This window comes from Andrena cerasifolii, chromosome 14 (assembly GCF_050908995.1).
Source record: "Andrena cerasifolii isolate SP2316 chromosome 14, iyAndCera1_principal, whole genome shotgun sequence".
Classification (NCBI taxonomy): domain Eukaryota; kingdom Metazoa; phylum Arthropoda; class Insecta; order Hymenoptera; family Andrenidae; genus Andrena; species Andrena cerasifolii.
The window spans coordinates 9,267,388-9,291,676 of record NC_135131.1 but is presented as its reverse complement, the minus strand read 5'-3'; the positions used below and the strand labels follow the sequence as shown (position 1 = coordinate 9,291,676).

At 50.7% G+C, this 24,289-nt stretch overlaps 1 protein-coding gene across 2 annotated transcripts in view; it reads left to right on the top strand.

Annotated features, from left to right (window-relative positions):
- Positions 1-24,289, top strand: part of LOC143376312 (uncharacterized) — a 56,091-nt gene that overhangs the window by 4,975 nt on the left and 26,827 nt on the right. For both annotated transcript variants that reach the window (XM_076826477.1, XM_076826476.1), the window contains exon 2: positions 9,223-9,264. In XM_076826477.1, coding sequence (XP_076682592.1) covers positions 9,223-9,264 — 42 coding nt within the window. The remainder of the gene's footprint in view (positions 1-9,222; positions 9,265-24,289) is intronic.

The window sequence follows — 24,289 nt, the reverse complement described above, 5'->3', positions numbered from 1 at the left end:
CAGCGGTACAACAAAAGTTCCCTGAAAAGTGCAAACTGGCTGTTGGAAGGCCGGAGCAAGAGTAGAAACTCCACCACCGCGACTACTTAGAACCGCGATTCTTCTCTATGGAGTTGGAATGAAGTATTTAGAACGTGCCTGCGTCAGCCTAATCGCGAGACGGTGGCAAAAGTTATACGATGCTAAAGAATTGAAAGCGACAATGTTGAACGCTCGTCGGGAGGGAGTTGAGGATCATCGATTCGCCAGGAACCGCGTTAATCGACGCGGGGAAGAGGAGTGGGACCGGTGTGCAGGAACTGCGTGTCGCATTGTCTAAAAATTCCGAGATTCGCGGGTGTTCGGTGACGGGGCTTTGCCTTTCCAACGGGGCTTGTACAGGAGCGTGTCTGACTCGCTCCGCTTTTTCGGTTCGTTTGAAGTTGGCAATCAACTAGATTGCCTATCAACGCCTGAGAAGTCTCCTTGCACACTCCCGTCGGTCCAGTCCTTTTCTCGCTCCTCTCTGCCTCTCCTTCTCTATTACACCCTCGCACACGGCCACGCGACAACGTTGTTCCTCGTTTATTCCCTCGTTTTCAGCCGCGTGGTCGTTCCTTCTCCCAGCGATTTTCTTTCTTCCGCCCCATCCGCGCTCTCCTCCGGCCGTACTTTCTTCCACCCTACGTGTCCCCTAGCAGCCTCCTTTTGCTCTCCCACCGCCCCTCCGTTGATATCGTCCCGGTAACACATCTCCGCAAACGATTCCGTGAAACGCGGCACAATCGGCCCGCCATTGTTCCCTTGTACCCCTTTCAACCGAGGGACGGCGAAAGTGCGAGCCGAGGATCCACGCTTGTAATCGTTGACCATTATATTACATCGGGGGCGATCGATGGGAGGAACGACGGTGACGATGGAGTGTTAACTAGTTTGGCCTGGGAGGTGGAATGTTTTTGAAATGGGCAGCCAGCGGTGGGAGGGGTGTTTTTCTTTGAGCGTCTTCAGTTGACCTTGAGGAGTAGGGCGAGTTCCTCGGCTCGAAGCTCTCTCGTAGGGCACCGAACATGTTTCATGTAAGTATAAAGGGACGTTTTTTGGAGATCCGTTTGGAGACTATTTTGCGGAGAGATTTGGCGCCTTTGGGGAGGCCTTTAGGGTAATTAGTATATTACAATGTCGACAGCCGTGAGACGCGAAAGAACTCAGAGAGAGCGACGGCTGAGTTGCTTTCTGAGATAATGTTTGCATAGGCCTGGTAATGTTCCTTAATCCCCATAATGTTCTGAAGCGTCGGGTCTCGTGGACTTCATTAACCATCCCCTTTACAGTTGGGGAATGCTTGCGATGGATCAACGTGAAACACACTAGTTCCTTACACCGATTCCAAAGCCTAACCAAATGTGTGCTCTTATTATATAGACAGAGAATCGTTGTTGAACGATTCCACCGAGTTCTAGCACGCGAGCAGCCTGCTCTGCCCGTAGGAACTAACGATTACAGTCTCTCCAATCATCAAAAGGGTTAAATCGCAACGAATCATCGAACAGAACGAGCCGATTCGCGTCTCGATACGTCACGCCCCTGACGGAACGGTTTCTGCCGGAAGGTCGAGGAACGACAGGAGAGAAAGGGGAGAAATTCCGCGCAACCCCAGGGCAAGGAGGAGGGAGGGGTGGCCGGGAGGCGGTGGTGGAAGCACGGATAAGGGGTGCGGCCTGTAGGCACAGGTCGATACTGATTAGTACTTCAAAGCGGCTTGAACGCGAGCCCCCCACGCAACCGGCTTCGATGACGGATTTGCGACAAAGCAAGCGCCCGCCACTCGAGCAAAAAATCTTGAACAAATTAGCGGATTATGAATTCACCGGGTGGCTTTGTTTCCGGGAAAGTGGCTGCGGCGAACACGAGCACGCAGTCGCCGTTGTTGCCGCGACTTTCGCGTGTACGCGCGAGATGTTCCGCGATCACGTGTGTGTAAGAGCTGGTACGATTCAAATTAGCCCAATACCCACACCGAAACCGATACTTAGACCTTCCCTTCCATCGGAAGAAACTTCCCAAGGTTCTTGTCTTCATGGTCCTGCTGCAAATTTGGCTGATGTCAAATTTGGCAAATTTGGCATCTATGTTCGTTGATTTCGATTTTGGGGCTTCCATATTGAATATTTCATTTACGAAAGATTAACTTTCTAACTTTTAACTCTTACGAGTATGTAGGGACTCGCGAGATAAGTGTTGGTTTTAATTATTTTTTAACTTTGATGAGAGCATAGGAATTAAAAGAAAAGAAATAGTAAAAAAGGAAAGTCAGAATGGAAGTGAAGGATGCGTGACGAAAAGTGTCGAATATGCAGTTAATCGATCCATCCGGAGGGATAAAAGTATTGCGGGTGGGCTCGGTGCCGCTAATGGAATCGCGAATGCAAATTAAACGAAATTAAACAGTTAATTAAAGTACCCAGCGCCCCCCCAGCGAGAAGTTAATTGAGATTCTTGGGAGATTTGTCGCGCGGAATGTCTTAATTTAGTCTCTTAAGCGCCCTAACTCGCCTTAACAACTTAGAATAATTGGATAACACTGCCAGGGCGTACTCGCCGTCAGAAGTAGGAAAATTCAGTCTCTCGTCGCGGAGAGACCCCTCTCTCTTCTTTTTCCCTTCTTTCACTCTCTGTTTTCCCTCTTATTTTTTTTTTTAAGCGTGTCACGATTCACATGCATGCTTGCTTACAGCAATATTCTCCGGGCCCTCGTGTACCTTGACTTCGTTTACGTCGACTCGCGCAACCTTGTTTCGCGAGCGCGGGGTGGAAAAACGTTTCTTTAACAAAACTCGATGGAAAAACCTCTTGCGGACCTGTGTCGCCAGAGGGAAACGTTGCTCGCGGCCTTTACTTTTCGCGAAAAGTGGTAGTAGACGTTCTTCCCTTCCCAGCTGTGACCGTTTATGTAAGCTTCCGCGTTGAATGTTTGTAATTAAGGGACATTTATTGGCAACTGTCGAGTGGAGTATAAAGAGCGCTGGTGTGCGAAAGAGGAGGCTTCTCTTTTCCCATCGATTGTTCCACCACGAATTTTCCCCGCTCGGTCAGAAATGATTTGCTCTCGTTACCCTCTGGTCACGGTGTCAATCATACGATCCTCCCTCCTCTAATCGCCTAATCGCGTAATCCGCTCGAACAAACCAATCCTGGAAATACGGGGAAAATCTATACGCTTTCCACTCGATTGCCAGCGGAAGATACGAGAAACAGATATGGAATACGAATAGGAAAATTCAACGAGAATAATTTACCACGCATTGAAAGAAACAAACAATATACAGAATATACTCCCTATTAAAATAAGTCGTTACGAGGCAGTTAGGGGAACAGACCCTCGCAAGGGACTTCACGAAGACACAACATCTCCGAAGAAAGTGTCTGCAGTGATCGGAGGAGCCGTAGAGCGAGGGAAGATCGCATAACAAGTGTCTTCCACGACAAGAGTCGCAAATTTAAACTGTCCATTTATTCCACTTCATTTCTAACGCCTGCATCGAAAAGCCGAGCATCTATCGACCAGTCTATCGCCTATCGTTACTCAATTATTTAATTTCGCGGAGCGTTGCGCCGGGGTGGCCCGTGCTCAATGGAAAATCCGTCGACGGGCACGATTATCGACAGACAAACGGTATCGATCTACCCCCCTCGGTAGAAGTCATGCGCGCTAACAGGCCGGGTAAGCATGTTTCACCATAGCGTAAACCTGCTCGCATCATTTTCCAAGCGATTTTCACGAACTTTCACGCCTGTCCACCTTCGCGTCGCTCTATCCTCGTGATTCACTATTATCGAGACTCCACGCTTCCAAACACGGTACCGACGTACCACCTTCATCCCCCCCGGTGTTTCTAGGGCCTCACTAAATTCCTTCCAGCCACGATGCATGCGTGAACGCGTACGCAGGCGACTATCAATCGGCCTTTTCGCGCCTCCGCCACTCACCTCGTAAATTTTCACCCTTTGACACGTGCCTAATACGAGCCCCTTTCGGGGGCTACGCTCGAGCCCGTGCGACATTGCTGCTGGTGCCGCGTTACGGCAATGGTGGGCGGCTGCCTAACCCCTCGGGAGCCTGCGGGACGTTAATGAAATAACACGGGAATTAGTCTCGGACATTACCGGCGAACTATGTCCATTACCGCGTGGCCCCGGCGAGCGTACAGTGCCCCGGGAAAGTTTCTGCTCGATATTCCGGGCAGTTTGCTCCGCCGACGTTTCTGGCAATCGGTCGGTGGACACCGCGGCGCCGCAGCTAATCAGAGAGGGGGCGTCGATCGGCGTATGAGGATCCTCGCTCGCGACTGGATCCGACCTCGATGGAAAATTAAGGGAAATTGGGTGTAATTGAAGTTACCGAGGATATCCAATGGGATCCAGTGATTTCGCGCCGGTATCCGATGTCAGTTGGAGAGTTAAGGGGACTAGGCAGTCAGATCGCTCGGAAATCAAGTACTTTTTGCGAATTAATTACAAGGAGATGAATAGAAATTGTGACTAGTACTCTTAGGTAATGTTTGTTAATACTATAAACAGTAAAAAAAAATATTTGAATAATATACACATATGTATGACAGCGCTACAGTTGCCTGATATATAGGTGCTTTTTTCTGGAGCCGCTGTAATTTTGCAGTGATTCCGGCCGCAAGAAATTGAATTGTGAAATATCCTCTGAAATTGATACTTTGCCCTGAACCTATTGAGAACGAAAAAATATCAAAATTATAAAAATTACGACTGTAAAACGGCAAGTTTTAAAGAGACTTGATTTTTCGCCAGGGAAAAGAGGCATTTTATTGTTTTTTTTTGTTGTCAAAACAAAAGTTTTCACAGACTTACGCATAGGTTCAGATCGTAACTAGACATGTTTCACGTATACTGATTTTTTTTCAAATCGACTTGTATCTCCGTTCTTTCGCAATCACTGCAAAACGAAGAGGAAATATGCTTCCGAGAGAAACGCGTTTAAAGTTTCGAAAGAGGAATTAATGCGCTCGACCTTTTCGGCTGTAGAATCCTTAATTTTGCGAATTTTAACGTAAACCAAACGGCATTTTACTCGGGAAGGATGGTACTTTCGGAAAACACAACAAAAAAAATCGAGTTTCTGACTGCCTAGTCCCCTTAATTGTAGGATCGTGCCGAGGTCGAGATCGGGATGGTTAGGCCGGTGCGTCAGTGGGTCAGGGCGTAATTGAAAGTACGACGAGCGGTCTCTTCAGTTTTCAAGTCGCTTACGCAGACTCCGGTCTCTATGCTGCATCACGTCCCTCTCCTCTCCATGCACGTAACTAATTTCACACTCTCGGTGGAAAAGCAGGAGGCGAATACCGGAGCTCCTCGACGAGCCTCTTTTGTCCCCGCGTAGGTCCCTTCAGGAATTCTAGTGTAAATCTCGCGACGTCGCTCGGCTCTTTGTGATTCTTTCGCGTTCTACCCTTGCCATCGGCAGCGGTGCCAATGCACCGGGGGATAGTTGGATTTCGATGGAAATCGCGTGTAACCATGAAGCCGGCTAGCAAGATAAAGACACCTCGCACCTGTCGTATAAACTCTGCGGCAATGGCCCGTTTCCAAAATATCCTACGTCACCGTAAACATTACTCTCGATAGCGGGGCACTGTTGCGGTTTAAGTAGAATCCAGTAGTTCCGTGAACCGAGAAAGTGTGCACCCGTGAATTTGCACAGGCTGTGTACGTAGAAATTAGACCGCGAAGGGGCAAGGTGTTAGCGCGACGTTACCCGCGCGCTCCGCGCCCCTGGATGGGTGCGTGGAGCGCGCGCGTGTAAGCCTGTGTACGTGTATACCGTGCTTTCAAGCGAACGACCGTAAGTCGCTCAAATTGGTATGGATTTCCAGTCCAACACCTCGATTGTCCCCCGGTGAAGAGTGCTTCGCGAGCATACATGAATTCACGCCTCAAACGCACGCTACGCGCGCCCGTAGTCCTCCGTCCTTTCGCTCTCTCACTTTTTCTCTCCTCCATCGTCTCCCCAGGCTTCTTGCTCTTCCGTCCCTTGCTATCCGCACCCCGTTCTCTCACCATCCTTCTCTCTCCTCCTGTTTCATCCCTCCGCTCTCTCCCTCTCGCTTACCGTTCGTCGAGTCAAGAAGAGAGAGAGAGAGAGAGAGAGAGTGAGAAGGCGAGAGAGACAGAAGTGTCGCGAGCAAATCTTGCCTCTGCCGCCGCCTGTATGAATGGGAACGCGCGGGTTTCACACGCGTGCGCCTGTATATGGGTGGCGGAGGAACGAGGCGAGCTGGCGAGTCTTGATTGCGTGCCAATGAATGCATTTCCACCCGTTCTCTCTAAGTAGCAGCTCATTCCGCGATGCCTGCTCTCGCGACTCGGAAACACGAAGGTGGGCTTCTCGTCGTCGCGCTCTCTCCGCGAGGCCGACGAGCGCGCGCGTGCTCCTACACCTCCGCCAGCCGTGCTCCACGCACGGATCCCTGTGACGGAGGCTCGCGACTCGCGCCCGTCCGCGCGCTCTTTTCATCGGCCGCCGCGAAACTCCTCCTTTTTGCCGTTTACACCGGTAATTATTTGTCGCGTCGAGTCGGCGAGGCTTGATTACCGGGGCCGCCTCGTTAACCGGGGGGCCATCGGGAGCGCGCCGAGCACCGGCTTGGCGGTTAGCCCTCGCGATGGCTAATTACTCGTCTCGCGGTTCATCTAATTTCGTGACTTTACGCGGGACGGTAATTTTCAGCCACGCGGAGGGGTTGAATAGACCTTCTCCCGGGCACACGGTGGTTCTCTATTGGAAGCGTGAGATCCAGGTGACGAGCGGAGGCAGCGCGCGTGCAAGCGTGATCGAGGCTGACTCGACTCCGTGTCGAGGGAAATTACGCGTCGAACAGTCGAGGGACACGTTCGTGGCGAGTCCTGAATGGGCCGAACGCCGGTTTCGTCTCGAGGTACGTAAGAATAAGAGGTCCGAGGCGGAGGTACCGGCGGCTGGGAGGGACGTCTTTCAGGGAGTAACCACAAATCCTAGTATAATACTAATAGGCCCATAATGGAGTCAATAGGGCTTAGCCGCGCGACGACAATGAGATCTTGTCAAAATACGCCGGGTAACACGAGACCTAGGAAGTGGATTTTTCTCAATGGAGGCCCCTGTCTTGTCACCAGCTCGGCGCGGGCCGACGCTTATTGTGGGCTTTTCGAAAAATCCGAAACCTTCCACCCGTGTGCGCGATTGGGGTTTAAGTTTCACGGGGATCCCGTGAAAGGCGGAACGAACCGCAGGAAAAGCGGAATAATGCCGGAACATAATGCCCCGTGACACGCGTTCGTTCTGCGTCTCCAAGTGAACAGCACTCTGCGAGTGATTCTGCTACCCCTGGGCTGCGGTTTTGTTGGAACTGTGATCTCTCGCTTGTAAGCGAGGGAACAGTTGCGCTACGGGGAGGAACTCGGGAAAAAGAAATCCTTGTCTCGCAAGTAAATCCATTTGGAAGTGAGACATCGAAAACCCCGACTTCAGGTAATCTTTCTGAGGGAGATAGTGTACCAAATCGATTACTCGGATGGAATCTCAGCGTGACGATTCAATTTGAACAGTGTGCAATAGAAAAAGGGCCTTGCCGTTTATATCCTGCTCCATATTTCCATGGTCGTCTCAGGCTCTAAAGCTCTAAGGCTTGTTAAGCGTTCCGACGGCGGAGCACACTTTTCTGGGTTAATTTATCAAACAAACGCGCAAACTCGGCGCAAGCTCGGCATCCCCATTTTAAGACGGCGGCTCGTTAAAGTCGTTTGAGGGTGGAGTTCCGCCGCCCCCGTGGCCGCCAGCCGCGCACCACCACAACCGAAAGCTTGGTAGTTGCTGAAAACGCGAGCCTCGCGGTTCTCTCTCCCACCGTGGCACCCTCTGCCTCGCCCTTTATCGCTCCGTCGACCGGCAACGAGCCCCTAACCTTCTTAGGAACGCGGGAATCTTTTTCAACCCCTGTTTTTCAGACCGCCTGGCCTCTCCACCCACCGTCACGTTCGACGACTTTATTAGGAGACCACCGCGGTGAAACGTCTTATTGCGCGGGGACTTATTTTCGTTCAGCAGCGACTTTCAAGGTACTCGCGAGCTTATCTGACGTGGCTCTAACAGCCTCTGGTAAAAATGTGAAAAGCGCGTCGACCAGGCCCGACCAGCCAGTCGACAAAATGATTCAGAATCCGGCGAGCAGCGGATTAACGCTCGGATTTGTTCCGTCGCGCGTTGGGCAATTAAATCCGCGGGAGCGGGCGAAGCTAACGAGTGAAAGTTGCCGTGAACGAACGTCTGCGCGGCTGCCAAGGATCGCGGCGGTTTTCAAAATTGCCTTTAATTACGAATATCGTTGTTCTGGGCGGCGGGCTTGTCACTCGTTACTAGGGGAATCGTGGGAACGCAATAATTAATTAAGATCGCGCCAGCTCTACGTGGCGTTCCGCTGGAGTCCCTCGAATATTATGCACGAGTTCTCTGTTCGTCCACGGATGTATTAGAATAAATAGCTGAGACAATGACGAATGGGGCGCGGCTCGGCCATCGATTGCTGCTGTAAAACCTAACCGTAATCATTCTAACGAGGTGACCCAGGTCACGTCTGGTACCACGCGAAGGAGGTCGGTGTTTTTTTTCCGCGAGAGATTTTAATTAATTAAATTACAGTTAATTCTCGTCGAGTCATTAAGGATGTAGCGCATTCGAGCCATGGCTGTAGCGTACACGTGTCTCTTTCTCTCTCTCTCTCTCTCTCTCTCTCTCTCTCTCTCTCCCTGGATACGAAAGGCCATTGAGACTGGATGAAAAATGTCTTACTGGGCCGCTAATGAAATAATTGTCGAGTTAATTTCGCGGAGTCGTTAATCAGGGTCGAGCGGCGAGGCAGCCCGTGCATCGCATACCACACCCCCTTTCAAACGCGTTTCACTGGAATCTAGTTAATTTTTAGGTGAAATTTCATTTCCTCCTTCTTTCCCTCGCATTTTCTCTCGGCGTCTTTCCAACATGGCGTTCGTTATAACTCGTCGCGTATAATTATTGCAATACCGCGTGCCGGGGAGGTATAAGGGAGCAGTGTTTCCCTGGCCGACGAAAAATTTCCACCAGCGTTCTCTCAATCAGAAACCACCAGAAATCCTCCCTCGACGATTCTGCCGACGAATTTACGCTCAGCCACTTTAATCATTTAATATTTTCTGTTTCAGGGTTCTCTCAGTCGAAGAGCTCGTTCGCAAACAGCAGCCCAGGTAAGGATCACACCAGACAGCTAAGTAGAAAGTTCTTACACTGGGAATTTGCGGCGAGAACGTTCCGTGGACCGCAGCTACGTCAGATCTGAGTTGCCGTAAAAATTTAAAGCTCTGCTCGAGAATGCACTGCGGAATCGTTGCCATCCGTAGCGGGAGGACAGTTTTACAGGTTCGAAGCGGTAGGAGGAGCTCGGCTCTGTCTATTCCCAGCGAGGCGAAAGATCACTTTTTAGAATTTCACGGGGGCGGATCCATAAAGACGCGCAAACGACCGTGCAGAGGTTACGATGTTTTTCGCTCGAGTTCCTCGGCTGCTCGCAACACGCTTCCGCTTGATATTTATCGCGGGATCGATGCTCTCGCGGATGATCTCGCGTTTTAGAACAGTGAATGCTCTTTCGACAAAATACGAGGCGAGGAATCGAAGTTAGAAGCATAAAATTCCCATGGAAACTAGCATGGATCGATGATCGAAGGTGGGGCAATATATCACAGGCTAAATACGAATAGTTTTCCACTGCGAATTCGTAACACGCGTCTAAATCATCCGTAACGATGCTACATCGCTCGCACGATGACGTCATGGGGTAGGATGGGCAGGACAACTGATTACGTATTCATACACGCGATGATTCCGATTTTTCCGAGCCATTAAGCCCCGCAGGGTCGACCCGCAAAGCGATGTCGCTCGAAACAAGGGACGACAGGTTGGAAATGATTGCCGTGGATGACCTTCGCGTCTAATAGGGATGGATCCGTACTTCGTTACGCGTTCCCGATCCCAGCATCACTCTGCGTCATCATCGATTCGGTGATTAAGGGGCGTCACTCAGGTGAAAATGAACTACCAGTTGTTTTACAGATAAAAATTTGAAAATATGTATTTCCATGTTATTTTTTACGCTGAACTGGAGCGTTTTAGTTACTGCACCAAAACAAAAGACTTTATAACTCGGACAAAAATGAAGTTTTCCAGCTGAATTATTTTTTTGCAGTCTTTGTATAAAATACTACAGGGATAAGGGTGTGGATTTTACAATCGAATAATTTTTTTGAAATATTTCTTTTAAATTATGAAAAAAATTCTCACTGTATTAACTCTTACACAATTCATTTCAGTGTAAAAAAGTAATATGGAACTACATATTTTCGAATTTTTATCTGTAAAATAACTGGTAGTTCATTTTCACCTGAGTGACCCCCCTTAAAGCTGCTCCACATATACTCTAGCATTCTCACTATCGAGAAACGTTTACGAATTACAATAATTTGGCCTACAAAGGCTGTCGGGGATGGGAATATCGGTGATAAAGCTGTCGGGAAGCAAGGGACAGCGTACGTTGCTCGAAGAGGGTGGATGCGAGGATGTAAGGGGAGCCAGAGATCTTCAGGTACGAGCAATCGTGTATAATTTCGCGTGGTCTCAAGTTTTCCAGCCTCCCCGAGCGGCAATATTGAATTTCTTGTCAAAATATTTCGAGAAATCGAGGGTGCTTGGGCACACCCTCCCCTATCCCGCCGCTAATCGGTAACGGGAGACTTTTCTTTCTCTCCTCGAAACACGATTCCGCGTCCACGCCCATAGCTAAATTCTAAATCGCTCTTCCGTGGCCTGGACACCGATCTTTAGAATTCCTCACAGTCCCGTACGAGATACCCAGTCAATTACATCGGGATTCCATTCCACGCGGATGTCTGGACCTCTCGAAACCACCGGCGATCCACCATTTCTAATTTCGATCATCGCGAAACCATCGTGATCCTCGTCGTACAGATTCCTCGCAGGTTTATAATACACGAGCCACCCCTTTGGAAGCCAACAACGATCAAGCATCCCTTCGGTCAATCGACGAATCTGCCAAAGCCACTGCCATGGCGAGCTTCGCCAGCGCGCAGGGAAAACCGAAGAAATTGGGGAGAAAGAACAGGAAATCGTGTTGAAAGCGCGCGGTAAACGCGTGATGGAGGGGCCAGGATCTGATTGGCCGGCGTTTCCGTTGCGTCAGCAGGGAGACGAACGGTTTGCCATCGGGATTACGAAGGATTCCGCGAGGACGAGAGGCGTCCGTAACGAGCAGCTTTCCGACAGAATTGGTTGTTTTAACAACTGCGCGCCACTTTGAGCCGCTAGGTAAGAGGACCTGGGCGCTGCGAGGGACGTGGAAAAGGGTACGGAGGATCTCTGGGGGTAGTTGCCGAGGGGAGGAGCGAGAAGGAGGATAGAGAGAGAGAAAATACGCGGTTTTCGCGAGGACACGCTCCGCCGTGGCACGGAGCCCGCTCGTAATAGTCCAATTTGCCGGCAAAGGAAAATACCGGAGGATTCTGGGAGCAAAAGGAGACCGGCATGGCCCCCGGGGTGGTACTAGCGTCGCTCGGGAAAGCCGCCTGGAAAATTGGAGACGCGGCGAAACACGGAGCTCAGCAGCCCTCTGAAGGACCCGTTTTCTAGAAGGGTACCTACTTTCAGCCTCGGTTTACTGGCCTGACGCGATGTCAATTATATATACGGCTGCCGTGGGGAAAGACTGCCGGCAAACGGGTACCTCCCTGCCTCGTGGAATATCGTACACACTGGGAAGCCTGCCCTTCAGCGAGATGGATTTCGGTTTTCATGCCGAGAGAATTCGATTTTACCGAGCGCTGCGAAATGGGTTCCTCGCGTGGATTGATAAAGGGAGTGGAATAGTTACTATCGTTTTGGGAAAGTATCGCCACGCGAGACGGGAGATATTGAAATTGGCTGGGAAGATTCGAGGGTTGGGTGGGTGATCAATTTGGTGCAAGTGCTAAACTAAAGAAGCGCGATTAAGCGGCAAGGAATCGATTAATCAACGTAATCGGTTTAATCGGGGACAATCTTGCTTCTTCCTCGTTTCTTCCCTCTGTCGGATCACCGGGAGGATTCAATTATCGGCTGAAAGTATCGGGACAAAGTAGGTGCAGCCTTCTAATTGATAATCGTGGAAGACTCTATCATCGGCATAAACATCCCAGGACAACCGTCTCCCGGGCTCGTCGCAATTTCTCCTGCTTCCCGGATCCTTCAGCCTCCGCGAGCCATCCCCGGTGTCCAATCCAATCTCCTCATTTCCCGCGATATCGATTTCACCGCCCGCTAGAAATTTCCCTCGTGAAAAGAAGCGGCGGAGACAAGTCTATCGGCGAGCAGGAAGGGAGTCGCGAGGCCGGGGAAGATAGAGGAGAGAGAAGAAAAGCCCTGCCTTCTGTCGGTGCCCCGAGATCATCGTAACAGCTCGGAGGGGGTGAGCAAGTGAATTAGGAAGGAGAAAACAGTGGGAGCTGGGATGATCCGGAAATCTGCCGATAATATTGTAAGATTCGCACCGTAAGATGACGCGAGTAATGCGGAGGTAGAGAAGAAGAGAGAGAGTCTTCGATAAAGAGTCATAGAGTGACGAGAGTCGTAGTCAGGGTGAGTGATAAGAGAGTCGTTAATGAGATATCACAGTAGATCGTCCTATCGAGTAGAATCGGTTAGAAGTATACAGTGTCTCGAATATACACATATGCGCGAGCGTGCTGCATGGCGCTAGAAAGAGTGCTTCTAATATTTAAGCGGGCGTGCTTAAGATTCCCGATTTCCGTAGGAACACGTGGGACCATAACCTCTCGGCGTTTGCATGTGCGTAAGGGCCATTCCGCGATCGCTACTAGAGGTCGTGGCTTTTCACGTGTATTTAAATACACGTGTACACGTGTCCCGTGTAACGTGTATTAAGGAATTAAAAGTCCGTGTTCTTAATACACGTGTAAGTACACGGATTATAAGTACACGTGTACTTCTGTTCACGGATAGCTGCCGAATGGAACAACATTAACTGTGTACGAAGAGCAACGAAAGTTCATACGAAACTTGAATCGTGGATTATCAAGGCCCAGCTATAATAGATCGACTATTCGAAAAGAAAAGATTTCCGAAACCAAAGGAGGGAAACAAAAGCGTAGAAAAGGGGGGTGAAAATCGAAGCTAGAGCACGAAGGCTGGCACAGGGGTGGAGGAGGGTGGCGGGAGCCAGAGAGTATTTTCCTCGGTGAAAAATGAAGTGCATCGAAGCACGAAGGTATCCAGCGGTTGATTAATAGCAGGCCGTTCGAGTCGGCAGCTTTGCAGACATTTTCGTGGTAAAGGGCTCCGTTTCAAAGACCAGCGCCGATCAATGCTCCAGCCGAACTCGGTTGTTGACTATTCGCCAAATAGTACGACGCGAGGCTCGTTGGAGATCTCGAGTGCTCCCGTTGGCTATTAGGAGCCGAAGAGCTATTCGCCGGTGAGATCCCCCCGGCACGAATCCGGCGAAGCTTTTCCAACCGTGAACCCCCTTTCCGAGGGACGAACACTGCCGATCCCAAAAAAATTGTCGCGGGCAACCTTATTTTAAACGGACGTTTCCCCGGGCGCGGAGTGATCGAGCGGCGTGTGCCCTCGTTTCCTAATTAATAATCCTCGCTCAGTCCGCTCGAAGGGCAGAAGGAGGCCGGAGGAAACGATTTGCCAGATCGCGAGGAATTGTTCGGGAGGGGAAGAGCGACGAGGGTTAACGGACAAAGGGGTTAACCAACGGTTCCTCGATTCGCCCGCGAGAGAGAGATTCTCCGGTTGAAACGGCTGGGCGTTGAATCGGAGGAACCCGCCACCTACGCGGAGTCCTTTCTTGCTTTTTTCCTTTCGTCACTCGTGACCGATTGTACCTATCATAGTGGGCTCGAGATGCGCGTGTGTTCCCATACATCTCCTTTCATTCGAGAGACTCCAGAGGAGAGAAGTGGGTGGACGGTGGTGCTGGGGTGTTGCTGAAAGAGGGACGAGGACAAGCGACGGAGGGGGTGTCGGACGGCGGGAGAGACGAGAGGAATGGAACGCGACGAACGGTGAAACAGAGACGACCGAAGGAGAGAAGAAGCGAGAGGATATCGGGGGGGTGGAAGAAGAGAAGAAAGCTAGAAAGTGCGGTGGTGGAAGGACAGAGAAGGAGGGAGGATAGAACGGGGCGAGAAACGCGGAGAGAGAGAGAGAGAAGGAAGGAGAAATGGGTGCCGAGGGCTGCCACGTCGGAGGAGGCAACAAAGATATTAATTAAGAATTAACACGCGTACTGAAACCGCCCTTAATTAGTAACAGTCAGTGCCTGGAGCAGCGGTTTGTCTGCCCGAGCCTGTAGCAGCGCGTGCGGCGGGGTAAACATGGGGAATGAATTGTAATCAGAAACGTGCCAGCGGATCGCGCGCTGGTTCGCGAGCAAGACAAATTCGCCCGATAATATCCCGACAGCCAGGAGCCGGAAGAACGGAGGAGTTCGATCGGCCGATCGAATAGCGGGCGCGAGTGCGGATAGGGGCGAAGTGTCGAATCGGGGGCGAAAATAGCAGGCGAGTCGACGCGGAGAAACGGCCGAGAACCAAGGCGAAACCGCGTAAAGGAGGCGGCTTCAAACGGTTCTCGCTCGTGTCACGAAACATTTGCTTTGATTACTCGGTGGAGCTCATTAGCACCGTAATTACGCACGCAACACGGGCACATTCGAATGGAGAACCTTAGAGGAATACCGTAGCGCCCGATCGACGAGATCTCTGCTCTAGATTCTTTGCAGAAGGATCCTTTTCGGTGGCTCACTTGCTCCTCGACCCTTGCCCATACATTCCGACGTTTCATGGAACAAACGCGAGAAAAGTGAGGCGCCGTCAACTAGGTTTCGCCAGCGCGTCCGCGAGTGAATGCACTGTGATCTTCGCCCCTAATCAGAAAATGAGCTTCCGCATTGAATGTCCCCGTTCAGCCGCGGCCAGCAAACTCCGAGAAGCTGAGGGCGTTCTACTTGGAGCTTTTGCAGCTACCAAGAGGATCGTTGCCCAGAAGAGGAGGGCCCAAACGAGGAAGGAATTTCAGCCTCGTTATACTCTCGAGGTACCCATTGGCCGTCCGTTGAAGTAGCCGGGATCGATGCGTGTACCTATTGCGTGCGGAGCACGTGAAATCGTGACGTCATCCCGACCGGAGGCCATTTTGGCTCAGCTGGTCCCGACAAAAAGCGGCTGGAGAATGGCAGGACGCCATGTCCTGGCAATACAATGAACAATGATCTCTGTGCGCCGCGTACGCACACGGAAATCCGTTACACCGATTAACACGCGCGTAGCTCAGCGCGCGCGGTCGACGCTGAATTTTCGAACCCTTTCCAGGGAGGGTGGAGGTGGCTGAGCTTGTACCTAGAGGAGAGAAGGAGGAACGATGGCTAGAGACTCGCGATAGAGGAGTGAGAGGAAAGACAGGGGGTCGATTCAGTCTTCAGGAAATATTTTGACAGGAATGGGCGTGGTGGTGGTGGCAACGGTACCTAGTCCTCGTTTCCCTCGACACCACAAGAGAAGTCTCTTTTTTCCCCCCTCCGTGACATTCTCGTCCTCTCGCGTAGCGTCGATCCTCGATGAGAGGGTTTTCGGTTTCACCGTTGCCACTTTAAAGCGATACAACCCGCGGACGGATAAATATTATGCGGCTGAAAAATGCGCTTTCGAGCACATCCGGGCATCCTCGACTCCTTCTTGCCAGGATTGTGCAGGATGAAAGGCGCGGAGGGTAGGCCGGGGGGCGGCGGGACGCCGCGAGAGGAGAGGCCCTCCCGGTGCCGTTCGCTCTCGCTCGTTCGTGCAGATACAGTGGCTACATTGTGGCTTTAGAGGCTCATTGTGCGACGCCAGCGCCAGGGCATTGTCGTCCTTTTTCGACGGCCGGAGATTCACACCTTTTCACCGGCGCGATTTTCCACGATGGGCGCGTTCCATTGAGCGGAAGAGGGCGAGCCAGCCCGCGTGCCATGGACCACGAATCGTCGCTCAGAGGAAACGGAAAAGAGCCGACAGATACGGGAGGGTGGATAAGAATCAGCGTTAAGGAACGAGGAACCTCTTGGTAGGAAGCTCGCGTGGATCTGTCGCGCCAAAGGGTTGCAACACCGAAGGGTGCTCCTTTCGACAGGCCTCCCTCAGCTGACTGGGAGGAGAGAGACAATGGTGGGAGCTTGGAAATTTCATAGATCAGACGGAACTTGTTAAATCACCATGAAACGGCATTAAATCCTTCACCCTGCTTGTATCTTCCGGAGTTTCATTTATGGGCAACGCTGTAATCGATTCAAGGATCGATATCACGAGTCGCTCCCCGTTCGACGGATCCTCCAGAGCCCGCTAATTGCACTAATTTCAATGAATCTCCTTGGAAGAGACGCGCCTCCTCCTCGGGTGCCTTATGAATTTGTAAGCAAAGAAATTTGAAAGCCCGCCAAGTCTCTCATCTGGAAGGGACAATTAGACTCTTCTCGTCGACCTTGAGGGGAGTCAACGAGACGTTGAGGAGTTTGTCCGACCGATCGTTAAGTCACCTCGTCCCCCTCCTTCGTCCGACGTCCTTTGTCAAGATTAGAGAACTTCCCGGTGCTTCAAATAATGCCCCCATTTACCAATCGGAACTTCAGGGAACGCGCTGCTTCCAAGACTTCTCCGTTCCTTTTCTTTTTTTCCCGTTAATTTGTATGCTCCCCTCGTGTCTTCCGCCTCCGCCGTCACTCTGTTTTGCTAATTCCTCGTGACTTAATTTACTTGTCATTCCACTGACATTATTTCTCCATTTCCCGCTCTCTGTTTCCTTCGCGACGTGCTCATCCAGCGGGACGATCGCTTCATCCCCAACGTTTCAATCGTAAATCGCGTGTTTGCATTCCCACGACAGGACCAGCCACCATCGGGCATACCAAGTGTCCGACAGAGCGAGCTCGGGAACAAAAGTTTTCACGGGTGACAGTCGAGACGGTGCGAGCGCGGCCCGGGGACTAAATTTAGGTCGACATGTGCGGACGCAAGTTAGTCTGGCGCCAACCAACAAAATATGTAGTTCGGCTACAAAAATATTGGGTTACTCCGAAAACAGCCGGCAGTCAACACTTTCCTGAGCCGTTGCATGTGTTCCCGCTGGCTGTCGCCGCTCCCGATCGAAAGACGTTCCCACAAGTTTCCACGTTCGGGGGCCGTTTCCAGGCTGAAAACCTCGATTTATCGGCGATCGATGGACAGACACGCGGATGGTGGCTCGAAGACCCGCCGAGTCTCCGCGACTATGGGGCGATTAATTGCGCCATTCAGGGAATCGTACCGCAGGCATTATCGAATCGAACACAGCCCGCCACTCGGAGAATAATTATGAAATCATTCATTCGCGGAACGATTTTAAGCCCGTGCCTCCGCATTTCATTTAATTCCCGATGTTTAGCCGCTCTATTTTCAAAGGGTGCTCGCGCCGCATTGTTCCTTCGATTCCAACGGCGCCCGCCCCTCTAAGCGCGAAATTATGCAAATTATTAAAACCAGTTCGATTGCCGCCGTTACAAAGGACCACTTTCGTTTTCCACCTGCCTTTGCCGCTGCGTCGCAACTACTTTCACGCGTTTATTGGATCGGGGAGGAGAAACGTCCCAGTGGCGAAAACAGAAGCTACTTGAAACAATAATCCTAATTAGAAGAGATGATTTCGGCGCACTGGTTCGGTCGATTAAGTAATTAAATGAAAGCTGTTGTGCACTTTTGAGAATTATCAGATTCCAACGTTTCGGTCAGTGGTTGTGACCATTTTCAAGGAGAGTTAGATAACGAACGAACACTGCGTACGCTTTTATACAATGATCGCGTTTGCTAGAAACGTGCGACCTGCGAGTCGGTTGAACGGTGACTGAGGTAAACAGTAGACGCAAGGCACGAGCAACTAGAGGGTAAACCAGAGTGCGGCCACACGATGCCAAAAGCGGTAAACGTTAAAGATTTTGAAATAAATTGGAAGGACGAAACTCCAAACCTCACATCCATAATACCACCAACTATTGTTTATGTGGTAAAAATCCATCACTCATAGGTGTCCAAGAATATAATTACATAACGTTGACAGTAATATGTAATAATGGTCAAACATAGAAAAGAAATATAGAAACGAAAAATCTAATAGAAAGACCACATCATAAGGCATTACTCCTTTAATAAGGTTGCGTAATAGTTCTGTATTTTAGGTGTTTTTCATTCTCAATTCTCAAAAGTGCACAATAGCTTTTATTTAATTACTTAATTGACCGAACCAGTGCGCCGAAATCATCTCTTCTAATTAGAACAATTTTCACGGTCGAAATTCAAATTATATTATTTAAAACAATAATTTAATTCAAGCATGCACGCTCAAGTATTTGCCTTTGCATACTTACTAAATTCAGTTACAACCTCCTACGATCACGGGTGCTCGACAAAATGGGCAAATTGAAATATCGACAGGCAGAGCTAGAAATCGTATTATTTCCCGATAAGTTATCGCATTTTTCGTGCAGGAGTGACGGCACGCCGGCGCTCTCCAATTATTAGAACCCCAAGCAGTGCTGTAACAAGTTTGCCACCCTCGTGTCTCCATCGAGCGCGGATTTGGAAGGGGTTGGCTGGGAAACAGGCACAGAAACGCTGCGCGCGATCACGCGACTCTTATGAATACGCGTAAATTTTACGCGATGCTGCCGGCAATTTCGCCCGGTCATCAGCGTAAAATCTATCCTCCTCGCAGGAGGATATTTCTGCGCGAAATGAGACCCCCGAAGACGTCACTAGGAGATTCACGGATTCAGGGGTCTGCAGGAGAATCGCCGCGATTCTGGATCCTTCCCCGAGGCAAGCTGCGCGTAGGGTAAATCCGGGAGACGCGGTAAAGTTGGTCGAGTCGCTATATTTCAGACTCTATACGTAAAAACGCGTTAAAATGCAGACCAATGACTTCTTTAGAAGACAAACAGTTGAATGAATAGCGTCACTTCGCTTCCTTCTATATTTTTCTGGATTTATAGGCTATAAAAGGTAAATTGAGGTTACATTTAGCCTCTTTTGTCACACAACGGCGTACAGAATCGTATTTAAAATATAGTTCTAAGTTTATTTCCGTTTAATGGTTGGGATAATGAGATAGTAGAGATATTGAGGGACAATGCAGTCAAAGTATTTGGCCATATTAACTCTTCCTCTCAAAACTAACGACAAGACCATCTCTCGCTGCAGAAAGGAGAGATGGTCGAGTTATGATTTTTTCATTATTTTTGTTTATTTTTTATCATTATTTTATTATTATTTTTGTTTATTTATTTTATTCATTCACTTTTGTATTCATTTGCCTTGCTAATTGCCGGTAGGTAGTTCACTTTTTCTTTGATGCGTTCTTTACTTGTTTAGCGTAAACAAATTAAATATCAATGAATCTGTTGTACTCACTCATAAATAATTTTGCTTTCTTCCTTGTTATTTCTCCATGAATAATTATGCGAGTGGTCTCTGCCAACGACGAAAACCATTTCTCCCGGCACCTCGGGGTAGGTGGTCAGATGTCGTGACTTCAGTTTTCAACGCGATTTACAGTAAATATTGTATTAAAGCAAATATCGACCAGTTTCTCTGAATCTGCATAAAATTCTGAACATATTAGGTTTGCTCTGATGAAATAACTAATATCTATATTAGTTTTAATAGCCATACTATATTAGGTCGACCGCGTCTCCCGGATTTACCCTATATGCGCGCGGATTTTCGGCCGAACAATTGCGTTTAACCGCTTTAGCCACTTACTCGTCACGAGCTCTGTTAACGAGTGAGTTTTGTTCCATCGCGTCTGGGATTCTTTCTGCGATAATTAGAGGCTGGCTTTGGCGGGTCTCGTCGCGGGCGTACCACCGGTCTCTCTGACGCGCTAATAGTCGCGCTCGCGGAGGGTCGAATTAATTTGCACGCAATTTTTTAGGACATTTCGTCTGGCCTCTGTTCCCCTGCGTTTAGCTGGTATTGATCTGGGCCAGGAGGAATTGCATACTTGTGCTATGCACAGAGACATCTGTTTCGCATCTGTCTAGAGGAGCTTCTTCGCAGTCTTCCCACGTAACGCGTCAGATCGTGGCGAGTCCCTGGAGCGCGGTCGAAAGGGCTTTATCCTTTTATCGACTTACCCATACGTCCCGGCGTGGCCGAGGTCCGTTGAATTTTCCACGATGTTGCCTGCAATTTCAGCCGGTCATCGGCGTAAAGTCGATGCTCATTGCGAGCCGAGGCTGGCTCACGAGGATGCTGGAGCAGACACGAGAGAGAGAGAGAGAGAGCGAGAGAGTGTAGACCGTTGAACGGGTGGACAGGGGGCGGTGGCAGGCGAGGTCGTGAGAGAGAGGAGTTAATGGGGACGAACCGTAGAAGTGGCTATAGTCTAGAGCCGTGTTAGGGCCAGGGCCATTAAGCTTAATGACATAATGAAGTAAATGGCTGTGCATGCCATGCCACGCCGGAGACTATAGCTTATAACCGCCAGGCCTCCACCCCCGCGCAATATACCGCGTGCCAGGAATTCCTGACTTATGCCTGCCGCTGCCCAGTCGAAAGGGGTAGCTAGGCTATGGGGTTGCTCGCTCTCTCCCTCCGCCATCCTCCGCGCTTCTTTCTCCCTTTTAAACCATCTCCTCGCGTCCGTATGTCACTTTCTCCCTCTCCACAGCCGAATGTCTCTGTTCGTCTATTCCCCGGGCCTCCGTCTCCGTCCGTGCATTGCGTAAGGGGTTACCAGCCAGGCGGACCTGCACCGCACACGTGCTGGAAGAGCGAATTTATTTCGGGAATTGCCAAGGCGTCGGGCCACGCTCGCTGGCCCCTCTTTGTCCCTCTCGTCTGCCCCGGGAGAGAGGATTCGCTAAAAACCGCGTCCTGCGCCCTGCCACCCTCCCCCCGGCTCTCTTGAATTTCCTGCGAGGACTCGTAATTATACGGTTCCGTATGCCTGCGGCCCGCAAACGCGTAAGGTCGCGCGCGCGCGCGCGCGCGTCAAGCGTTTAATGTAATTTAGTAAAGGCGAAACGCGGGCGGCCGGGTCCGTCGCGAAAGTCGCGGTGACTCGCGACTCTCTTGTTCGCCGCAGCCGCTACTTTCCTTTCAATGGGCGCGAGGCTTTTCCACGGGCTCCGCTCCCAAACCTCTGCGCGGCCGCTACACGCTGGCGTTAATCACACGGAAACGCCTAATGCGCTGCTTGATAGCTGCAATTTCAGTATTAATTGGACGCGTGAATGGCACCACGCTCTACCACCCGACGTTCGAGCTGAGCCAACTGCCGGCCATGCCTCGGGATCCAACTCCGGTACTCCAGGTAGCATCCGCGCGACCTCTCTCTCTCTCCGCGGGTATTATGAGTCCATTTGCAGCACTCAATTCAATTATGGATGAACTAGCGGAGGTACTGTACGTTTTCCGAACCCAGTGACGATTCGCGGTGCCTCTGCTGCACTCGACATCCATCGTCCGGAGTTTCAAGGTTCCTTCGAGGGACATTATCCACGTATCGAAGATCAACTCATCCAGCTGCACGAAAGACTTCTTCAGACGGACCCTCCTCTTTTCCTGCCGGCCGTCCGTTTATTTTCGACAAGCCGCGAGCTTGTGCAATCGATAGAGGTGCTGCTCGGGTGGACAGAGGTGCGTCCTTGAGCATCCCTATGGCTGGACTGCTCTCGTTCACGAGCTGGCTGGAACAAAGTACGGGCGTGAAGGTGAAAAAAACGCGTTGTTTTCGGGCAATCAACACTTTGCCCATTGTCCTCGGCTGGCACCTGAATGCGTGGCCATCATAATATTCACACCATTCGTAGAGGGTCGAATTTCGAGCATGGCCACCGCGCGGGACCGCGCAGAATGGGTCCGAGACGCGCGTGAAACACGTTTCTCTGACCACGAAGAGGTGTGAAGCCCGTTGCAAGCAAAAAGAAACGGAGAGAAACCAAGGGGGGTGGAGGGATGGTAGTCGAGGGTAAAGAGAGTAGAGAAGCGCTTCCGAGAAATACGCCCACGAATTCGTTATACTAGATTCTTTTCCTCTCTCTCTCTCCCTCTGTTTCGGCCACGTCCTATTCATTAATTATCGCCATTCAAGGGGCCCAGGGGCCTCCGATTGTGCGGATCGATGAGACGCGTCTCGCGGTGACCGTGATTAAGCTGTCGAGTCTTCGCGATGTAACCGCTCGAGAACTGGTCTCGGGACTTAATTACTGTTGTATTGTGCTGCGTCGATCCGCGAATCGATGGCTGGAGAAACAACCCAGTCCCTGCTGCTCATAGGCGAATCCTTCCGCCTTCCGCGAGAACGCAATCCGTTACGTCGATTATATTTTAAAGCGGATATTCGAGTTCAATTATCGTCCTATGATCGTCGATGGAAGACATGTGCTTCAAAGTCTTGGAAGCTTCGTTGATCGATGGTAGAAAGGGGAAGAAGTGCAGAGCTACGCGAAACGCGCCGAGCGAGTCGACCAGGTCTCTAGAGGGCGAACGATCGAACACGGTCAAATTAATTCGACCCCGAAAACATCGTGGAAGCATTAGCAGCTTACCCTAAGCTCTGCCGCCGGTCTGTTACAAGTGTTTTACAGCGTGTTACATGGTGCAGCAAAACTACCCGGGGTTGAGGGTCCCTAATCTACCGAAACATCCCCCGGGATGTGTCCAACCGACGACTGCGCTCGGATACGCTCCATTCGCCCTTTCGGCTATGTAAACGACCGCGTTACATGTTTCACGCGCTCGATAAATAATTCTCGGCATGATGCATTTTTCAAGTGCGCTGGTATTTCCCCCCGCGTCCTAGGCAGCTGAAAACGATCATCCACCGGAACGGAATTGCGCGTTTTGAATGGAAGCCACTGTCGGATGATAACATAACAATTTTCACTCAGAGCAACGGCGCCCTTTGTTTCATCGCCCGTTGACTCGTACAGATGACGCGAGTCAGTGAACCGTTCCCGCGTGGAAAGGGGCTGCTAAGTTGCTCTTAATAATTCCCTAGTAAATTTCCACGGCGCGTAAGGAGAGCCTTTCCCAGGCATCCAATTTGTCTCCTGCCCCATCGCGTAAACCTAATTTTTCCCCCGCGACGAGCACGGCATTCTCGCTAGTATCCGCGAAAACTAGCGTTTGTCTCGTTAATCATCCGGGGCGCTTTCACGAGCGGCCCCGCATTTACGTAGTTCTCCTTCTATAAAGTGGCAGCCCGGGCTGAGACGAGGAGGAACCGTGTCTCCGGGGCCAAGACGAGTCGTCTCATTCACCGCGTGACGAGGTAATTTCTCGATGAATCCACGAAAGGGCATTTATCCCGCTCACCCGGCCCGCGAAGAGGGGGGGGGGGAGGGCGGAAACGAATTTTCAATTACGACGCACAAAGGTACCGGGGTAATTCCCCAGGTTTAAAATGTCTTCGTGGTGCACAGCTAGAGGGAGAGCTCCAGCAACAGCCGGAGACGAAGAGAATGAGTGGCGGGGGCGGATGGCGGTAGCGCCATGAAAAGATTTTCAAATTAAATTTCGGGATTAGTACCCTGGTTTAATACGGACAAGTGACGGCTGAAGACGTCCCAGGGGTGTGCTACGTGCTACCTTCGCCCTCCCCCTGGGACACCATACACACGGGCCACTGTGTAACGACGTGACGACGTTCTGGCCCACCCCACTGCTCCCAGCACTTCGCACGTTTCCATTTGCTCGATGTAAACTCCGCGCTCCCTTTCTCTAGTCTTCCACCGATCCTCCAGCTCGTCCCGTGTCCGGTCCGTCCAGCTGGACGCAATTTCAACGGGCTGGAGGTCGCAGGGGCAGATGCGCAAGGGTGTCGAGGACGTAGAGCAAACAGGACACGGGGAATTTGCGATTTGACACGGTACTGGTAGCTTTGGGTACGAATGGATTGATGCTTCTTGCATCTTCTTAGGGTAATAAGTGGCTACAGTACTCTTTCACCCCCTTGGATTCTAACATGGTACGAAGCTGGTGGTTAGTTTAGGTGATGGGAATAATAATATGGTACTGACTCAATTATGCCTCGATAATCACGATAACAGGTGATATGTTAGCGTTGGAAGCTCGTGATGGAGAATTTAGTTGCTCCACGAAGGGGGTAAACCACTCAGGGAAT